The 8,815-nt window shown below is 44.6% G+C and overlaps 1 protein-coding gene across 1 annotated transcript in view; it reads right to left on the bottom strand.

Moving 5' to 3' along the window:
- The window catches only part of POLR3A (RNA polymerase III subunit A), a 63,312-nt gene that overhangs the window by 47,069 nt on the left and 7,428 nt on the right, over positions 1 to 8,815 (bottom strand). The window contains exons 6-10 of the mRNA XM_003783521.3: positions 6,946 to 7,185; positions 6,661 to 6,823; positions 6,183 to 6,319; positions 3,333 to 3,436; positions 1,944 to 2,085 (exon numbers count right to left, since the gene is read on the bottom strand). Of these exons, the coding sequence (XP_003783569.1) occupies positions 1,944 to 2,085; positions 3,333 to 3,436; positions 6,183 to 6,319; positions 6,661 to 6,823; positions 6,946 to 7,185 (786 nt within the window). The remainder of the gene's footprint in view (positions 1 to 1,943; positions 2,086 to 3,332; positions 3,437 to 6,182; positions 6,320 to 6,660; positions 6,824 to 6,945; positions 7,186 to 8,815) is intronic.

Here is an 8,815-nt window from a genome sequence, read left to right as displayed (position 1 = left end):
GGCGATTCTCTTGCCTCAGCTTCCCGAGTAGCTGGGACTACAGGCGTCCACCACAATGCCTGACTATTTTTTTTGTTGCGTTTTGGCCGGGCCTGTTCGAACCTGCCACCCTCAGTATATGGGGCTGGCACCCTACTCACTGAGCCACCAGCGCTGCCCTGTTTTTTCTACTTTTGTGTATACTTGAAAATTTTCAAACAAACAAAAGAAAATTTACACTTGTTTGAGATGGGCTCTGGCTGTGTTGCCTTGGCTGCAGTGCAGTAGCTATACACAGGCCTCATCACAGTGCACTGCAGCTTTGAACTCCTGGCCTCAGGCAATCCTCCTGTCCCAGTCTCCTGAGTAGCTGGGAATTTGGGCAGGAACCACTACTCCAGGCAAAAGAAAGTTTCCGTTTTAAAATGATCCAAAGCCAAGCAAAAGTTCCAGAAAGAAAAGGCTTTTGTTAACCCTCTGAATGCATATAATCATAAATGCGTAATTACATACTGCTTCTTTGTTATTTCTACTCTTAGGTAAGGAGACGGATGTGGGGTGTTCATAAATTACCCAAACTGAATTTAGCAAAATACTGCCAGAAGAGCCTCCTTATACACCGTTTGCAAGACACATGGATTTAAAGGTTTTGCAGATAGGAGAATTTATGAATATTGAACAAATTGAAGTGGCATCTCATTTCCATTTTAAATTTCCAAAAAAAGGAACTGCTACTGTTGCAAAACTAAATCACCAAAAAAATATGGTTTGAGGTCTTAGTTGGAGGACTACTGTGAAGAAAAAATCTTTCAAGCATTTTAGCTCCTTAGTTTATATGCAAAGTTAAATCAAAAGTCAATTTTCTGCCATACTTATCTGACATAAGTTTGTGCACATAACACATATGTGTACATATTTTTGCTTGCAAGTGAAATCATGCTAGTCATTTTCACACGAATTTTCAAGAAGAGCTGAGTGTGATGGTCTGGGCTTGTAATCCCAGAAATTTGGGTGTCTGAGGTGGGAGGATGGCTTGAGGCCAGGAGTTTGAGAACAGCCTGGGAAACACTGTGAGAGCACATCTCTTAAAAAAATAAATACATAAGTAAATTAGCATGCACCTGTAGTCCCAGCTACTTGGGAGAATGAGGCAGAAGGACTGTTTGAGACCAGGAGTTTGAGGCTGCAGTGAGTTTTTATTGTGCCACTGCACTCCAGCCAAGGCAAGAGTATAGACCCTGTCTCCAAAAATAAGTAAATAAAAAAATTATGCTTGTAATCCCAGCTGTTCAGGAGGATCACTTGAGGCCAGAAATTTGATATCAGCCTGGACAACACCATTTGAGCGAGACACCATTCCTTAACAAAAAACAAAAAACCCCACAGTAAATGTGTGTAAGAGATTACATTGGGGTAAGAATAAAATAATTCTCAATTAGATCTTCTCTGTTTTACTGTTGTGGATGAATATTACATTATAAATATTAAAAACACTGAAGGAAAGCTTGAAATTAAAAAGTTTCACTCTGGGCCTGCGGCTCAGTGAGTAGGGCGCCAGCCCCATATACCAAGGGTGGTGGGTTCAAACCTGGCCCAGGCCAAACTGCAACAACAAAAAAATATAGTCAGGCGTTGTGACAGGCACCTGTAGTCCCAGCTATTCAGAAGGCTGAGGCAAGAGAATTGCCTAAGCCCAAGAGCTGGAGGTTGCTGTGAACTGTGACACCACAGCATTCTACCAAGGGCAACAAAATTAAGACTCTGTCTTTAAAAGAAAAAAAAGTTTCACTCAAACTAAAAATAGAGGGTGATCAAAAGTTAAGTGGGTTCAGTTCAGATTATTAAAAAAACAGATTATGAAAATTTGAGATTATGGGTAATTTTAATTTCAAGGGTTCAAAATTTAGCATTGTACAGTCAGCAAATTTCCACCTGATAGAAAATAAGAGAAATCTCAAACTCACCAGATGAGCCATGATGCTCAGTTTGTGCAGTGAGGGCTGCCGATTGAACAGGACTACGTCGCCATCAATGAGGTGTCTCTCTACGATGTCACCATACTTGAGCTCCTGAGCCATCTTTTCCCGATTTCCATATTTCAGAAACCTGAATGTGGAACAGCAAATAAAACAAGTGGGAATGCAGTTCTTGTACCACATTCTTCCTCTTCAGGTCAGGATTCAATTTCTAAAATGATCCTATTTAAAAACAGGATCCACTTAAAATTCATTAGTTTATAAGGTCCAGGAGGTGGGAGGGTTGGCTCATGCCTGTACTCCTAGCACTCTGGGAGGCAGAGGTGGGTGGATCGCCTGAGTTCAGGAGTTGGAGACCAGCCTGAGCCAGAGCAAGACCTTGTCTCTAAAAATAGCTGGGCACTGTGGCCAGAACCTGTAGTCTCAGCTACTGGAGAGGCTGAGGCAAGAGAATTGCTTAAGCCCAGGAGTTTGAGGTTGCTATGAGCTATGATGCCAAGGCATTCTACCCAAGGTGACAAAGTAAGGCTCTGCTCAAAAAAAAAAAAATCCTCAGCTTGTGTGTCATCAAGAAAAAAAAGTTACCTATGAAACTATGATAAATTGATCGTAAGAAATAACCTAATTTTAGAAATGTTGAAGTATAAAAACAAAGTTATGTTTTAGAATTACAGAAACACAGGCTGGGTGCAGTGGCTCACGCCTATAATCCCAGCACTTGGGAAGCCAAGGCAGGTGGACTGCCCTGACTTCACAGTTTCGAGACCAGCCTGAGCCAGAGCAACACCTTGTCTCTAAAAATAGCCAGGCATTGTGGTGGGCACCTGTAGTCCCAGCCACTTGGGAGCCTAAGGCAAGAGAATCGCTTATGCCCAGGAGTTTAAGGCTGCTGTGAACTATGATGCTATGGCACTCTACCAATGGTGACAAAGTGAGACTCCGTCTCCAAAAAAAAAAAAGGAATTACAGTAAATAATCAGATTCTCCAATAGGCCCTACTCGACATCCTTTTAGGGGATAAAGTTGCACTGCTGGTCAGTTCATCTCGCCATGAAAGCCAGAGCTGGTGACAGGAGTATAAATAACTAAAGGAGGCCCTGGAGGAGAACACAGATAACACAGGAAATGATGCCACTTTCATATCCAAGGTATCGTGTTCACCTGGACTAATAATGTTACATGCCAGGAGCAAATGAACACTTTATATAAATTCAATGGGCAAACATAGCAAATGGCATACCCAGGCTCACTGCAATGTAAACAGACGCTTTCCACATGTCCAAATGTCATTGTATTCTGAACTGCATTCTGTGACTGAGTACAGGATGAACATACACGAGAACATATGTAAATGGAGGCAGATTGGGAAGACATTACCTTTTCATCTGTGTATGTCTCTGCTGAATGAAATTTGCACCTGGGTGAACTTCAGGGCCATTTTGAACCAGTTTCCTCAAAAAATTGATGTTTGCTTTGTTCACCTGCAGCACAATAAAAAACAATCAGAACCTTTCACTTCCCCTCAAGCCAACAAACTACACTGAATTGGTGAATTGGATCTTAATCTTCACTCTCCTTGTAGAGTCTAGGAAAAACAGAGGCACCCCTGGGCAGCCAGGAGCCCATGTTCCAACTCAGTCATTCCCTTGCTGGGCGGTATGGCCAAATCCTTTCCTGGCTTCTGGCTTCCCCATTGGTGAAATGAGTAGGCTGAACTGATCTGCAGGGATCTTCCAGCACAATCTGTGAACCTAGAAACAAGTGGCAACTTCACCTGCAATAATTTACCAGCTGCTTCTAAGGTTTAAAATTTGTGACACCCGCACCTCAGGCCTTGGTCTTCATGGGCCGTGTTCTGTGACCTCTGGACAACTGCCTTGTGGAATACCATTTCAGAAAAAGACTCTTGAATCATTAGCAACCCAACTAAAGATACCTGACACAAGCTCTCAAGGATAAAGCCAGTTTATACTTTCTTGTTTGAAAGCCCTGCAGTTAGACCTCAATTAAAAAAAAGGAAAAAGAGAAAAAAAGGAAAAAAAGGCACTTTTAAATATCACTTTATGCTCACTGTGAGTTTGAATTGAGTGTAAACTGGTAGAGCCTTTCTGGGTACACGGTAATAGCCTTAAAAATGTTCATGTTTTGGCTCGGCGCCTATGGCTCAAGCGGCTAGGGCGCCAGCCACATACACCTAACGTGGCGGGTTTGAATCCAGCCTGGGCCCACCAAACAATAATGATGGCTGCAACCAAAAAATAGCTGGGCGTTGTGGTGGGCGCCTGTGGTCCCAGCTACTTGGGAGGCTGAGGCAAGAGACTCGCTTGAGCCCAGGAGTTGGAGGTTGCTGTGAGCTGTGATGCCACAGCACTCTACCTTGAGGCTCTGTCTCAAAAAAAAAAAAGAAGTTCATGTTTTGACTCAATGACGCTAAAGTTTTAAAAAATAGGCCAGGTATGGTGGTGGCTCATGCCTGTAATTCTAGCACTCTGGGAGGCTGAGGCAGGTGGATTGTCTAAACTCATGACTTTTGAGACCAGCCTGAGCCAGAACAAGACCTTGTCTCTAAAAATAAAAAATAGCTGGGCGTTGTGGCGGGCACCTAGTCCCAGATACTTGGGAGTGTGAGGCAAGAGAATCACTTAAGCCCAAGAGTTTGAGGCTGCTGTGAGCTGTGACACCACAGCACTCTACTGAGGGCGACAAAGTGATACTGTCTCAAAAATAAATAAATAAATAAAGTTTAGAAAATAACCCATTCCAAGACAATCAACTAGGGGTAATTTTACCATTTAGTTCATTTAAAATATGAGGTATAGGCTCGGCGCCTGTGGCTCAAGCGGCTAAGGCGCCAGCCACATACACCTAAGGTGGCGGGTTCGAATCCCCAGCCCGGGCCGCCAAACAACAATGATGGCTGCAACCAAAAAATGGCCAGGCGTTGTGGCGGGTGCCTGTGGTCCTAGCTACTTGGGAGGCTGAGGCTGGAGAGTCGCTTGAGCCCAGGAATTGGAGGTTGCTGTGAGCATGATGCCATGGCACTCTACCCAGGGGGATAGCTTGAGGCTCCGTCTCAAAAAAAAAAAAAAAAATGAGGTATAGGGCAGTGCCTGCGGCTCAAAGAGTAGGGTGCTGGCCCCATATACTGGCGGTGGCAGATTCAAGTTCGGCCCCAGCCAAAAACTGCAAATAAAATAAAATAAAATAAAATAAAATAAAATGCAGTATAGGCTGGGTGCCTTGGTTTACACCTGTAATCCCAGCATTCTGGGAGGCTGAGATGGATGGATTGCTTGAGTTTAGGAGTTCAAGACCAGCCCGAGCAAAACTGAGACCCTGTCTCTAAAAACAGCCGGGCAGTGTGGCAGGCACCTTTAGTCTCATCAACTTGGGAGCCTGAGGCAAGAGAATTGCTTGAGCCCAAGAATCTGAGATTATTGTGAACTATGACATCATTGCCCTCTACCAGGGGTGACAAAGTGAGACGCTGTCTCAAAAAAGAACAAACAAACAAACAAAAAACAACAAAAAAGAGCATTGCTGGGCACAGTGGCTCATGCCTGTAATCCCACTGAGGGGGATTGGGTTGCTTGAGCTCATGAGTTCAAGACCAGATGGAGCAAAAGTGATGCCCCATCTCTACTAAAAATAGAAAAACTGAGGCAAGAGGATTGCTTGAGCCCAAGAGTTGGAGGTTGCTGTGAGCTATGACACCATGCACTCTACTCAAAAAGAAAAAGAAAAAAAAGACCTTACACAGAGGAGGCCAGACACAGTTGTGGTTTATATATCGCCTTATAGTTACATACGTATAAACAACCTAAAAGACACATACACTCCTGTAACCAAACTATGGGTTGAGCAGGTTATAGGGGACTTTTCACTGTCGACTGTCTGAAATATCAAAATAGAGAAGACTAATTTTTTTTTATTTTTTGAGACAGAGTCTCACTTTGTCACTCTCAGTGGAGTACTATGGTGTCATAGCTCACAGCAACCTCCAGCTCTTGGGCTTAGGCAATTGTCTTGCCTCAGGCTCCCGAGTAGCTGGGACTACAGGCGCCCGCCACAATGCCCAGTTATTTTTTTTGTTGCAGTTTGGCCGGGGCAGGGCTTGAACCCACCATCCTCGGTATATGGGGCTGGCACCCTACTCACTGAACTACAGGCGCTGTCTCTAGAAGACTAATTTTAAAATAAAGAATTGAGCAACCGAATAGTACTTACCTTCTCAGGAAAAGTTAGAATTTTGGCCACATGAACTGGCACAGCTACCTCATCAATCCGAAGGTTGGGGTCGGGTGAGATGACTGTTCTGCCAGAAAAATCCACTCTCTTTCCTGACAGATTGCCTCTAAATCGACCTAAAAAAATAAAACCACGTCACTCAGAGCATACCGTGTGCTGTTTAACAGTAATAGGAACAGACACAGAGGAAAGTCTGTGATTTCTGCCACAGAAAGGTACCAAAGGCAGTGGGCTAGTTTCTTCTACACGTTTTATTGGAAATCTACCCTGCTGGGCGGCACCAAGCAGGGTAGGTTGTGGCAGATGCCTGTAGTCCCAGCTACTCGGGAGGCTGAGGCAAGACAATCGCCTAAGCCCAAGAGCTGGAGGTTGCTGTGAGCTGTGACATTACAGCACTCTACCGAGGGCAACAAAGTGAGACTCAGTCTCTAAAAAGAAAGGAAAAAAGAAAACCTACCCTGCTTTCCCTTCAGGCGCTGGACGAATCCTCTGGTCCATTTTTTGGGTGCCATGTTGAGGGGAATGCCCGAGAGCTCGCTGTTAATGTAGAGCGCGCACTGCAGCTGCAGGAAATCCCAGTCCTCCATGATCATCTGGGTCTTGGCTCCTGAGATCCGATGCTAAACGGGCACAGCCCAAATGGAAGAAACAAACCTGGTCAGCGGGGTTTTCCTCACATTTTCTTGACCACAGTTTTGGATAGATAAATTACAAAACTTACAAACTAATGGTAAGCACTGACCTTTTTAATAACATCATTCAGAAAAATGATTTCTGTTAATTTCATTGTGAGATCATCTTCGTTGGTACCAGACTTCAAATCGCTCACAACAGAGGGTCTGATACACAAGGGAGGCACCAATAGTCGGGTGAGAATCAAATCAGAGGGCTTGCCAGCTTCCGGGTTCATTAGAAGTAGAGGGACATCTTCAGCTGGGATTCGTTTAAACAGATTCAGAACTACTAAGGGATTCAAGTTCTCCTATGGAGAGGAAAGGAAGAATGGTACAGCCACACATAGAAAACCAGGAAGCCATTTAAAAAATGACACTATACCATCCCACCCCACCAATTCCTTAGTAACCAATAGAAACTGCTTTGAGTGTCTTCTAATGGGTTATCTCCAAAGTGTATGTAACTCGGATTTGTATGGAAAACCTGACATAAAAAAGATCTCTCTTTAGCCAAGTATTAACTAACTGTACTATGAGAATTAAAACGCCACAGCACTCTACCTAGGGCGACATACTGAGACTCTGTCTCAAAAAAAAAAGACACTATAAAAGAAAAAAAACAGAAGAAAAAATGACACTTACAATAGATATGTAGCTACTGACACACTGGGAGTGTGAGCACGGAAACAGAGGTGGGGTCAACTCTCATTTTCATTACGATTATGACTGTTACAGGAATGGCAGTGGCCATGGCAAAGACTACGGCAACTGGGTACCATTCTCGGAGCACTGCCATGTGCCAGGCACTGTGCTAAGCAGCTGATCTGAAACTCATCTCTCAGTCCTCACCGCAGCCCTGAAGCAGATGCTGTTGTAATCTCCATTCTACAGATGAGGACACTGAAGTCCAGGTTGGGTCACAAGCCCCAGGTCATAGAACTGACTGACCCAAAAGCCAAGGCTCTTAACTACCACCTTAAACTGCTAGAGTGTTTGTTAACTCTAGTAAAGTGGGATAGGTAGATGGGGGAGGTGACCGCAGCTGTGGAATGCCTTGAGCTCTAAGCTGGATATACCACACAAGTGACTCTTCATCAGGAGGTGGGGCCCTCTGAGGCCAAATCACTTAAGAGACCTCAAACAAAATGTCTCCCAGACCCGGGATGAATCACTGCTACTGACAAGAGTATGTGGACCCCCAGGCAGAGAACCAGCAGGAGGAAGGTGAAGGGATGTTAGGGAGGCTGGTTTGGAAGATGGTAGTGAGTGCGGAGGAGACAGTAAGGCCACAGCCAGGAGGGTGTGTCACCTGTCATGATCACTAACCAGGCTGCCACCAGCTTGAAGAGCTCCTGGCTTCCATGGCTATAGAAAGACAAACCTACTTTCTTAGCCTGCTCCTTAACTTCCTCTTTCCTAGTTCTAACTGCTTCAGCGACATCTCCGCTTGACTCAATTGCTGACACCCACCTTCCCTGCTTTCAAGGTTACTACCCTTTTTCTAGCTACCCACACCTGGGCACTTGCTCACCTGTGATCCCTCCCCTCTGACACCCATCTCCACAGTGATTGGTCAATTCCCATCCACTCTTATGACACACAGCTGTACTCTTACTGTATTCAATTTTCTTATATTTCATTATCCATCTCAGGAAAAGGAACTCTCTCAGTTTATGCCCTATGTGACTATGATTTAAAAATCTTTAACAATAAAAATATAACACATGGGGTGGCTCCTGTAGCTTAAGTAGCTAAGGCGCCAGCCACATACACCAGAGCTGGCGGGTTGGAATCCAGCCCAGGCTTGTCAAACAATAACAACTACAACCAAAAAATAGCTGGGAGTTGTGGCAGGCGCCTGTAGTCCCAGCTACTTGGGAGGCTGAGGCAAAAGAATCGCTTAAGCCCAGGAGTTGGAGGTTGCTGTGAGCTGTGACA

The sequence above is a fragment of the Otolemur garnettii genome, unplaced genomic scaffold (assembly GCF_000181295.1).
Source record: "Otolemur garnettii isolate 467f Iridium unplaced genomic scaffold, OtoGar3 scaffold00008, whole genome shotgun sequence".
NCBI classification, from domain to species: Eukaryota; Metazoa; Chordata; class Mammalia; order Primates; family Galagidae; genus Otolemur; species Otolemur garnettii.
This window is presented reverse-complemented; position numbering and strand designations above follow the sequence as displayed.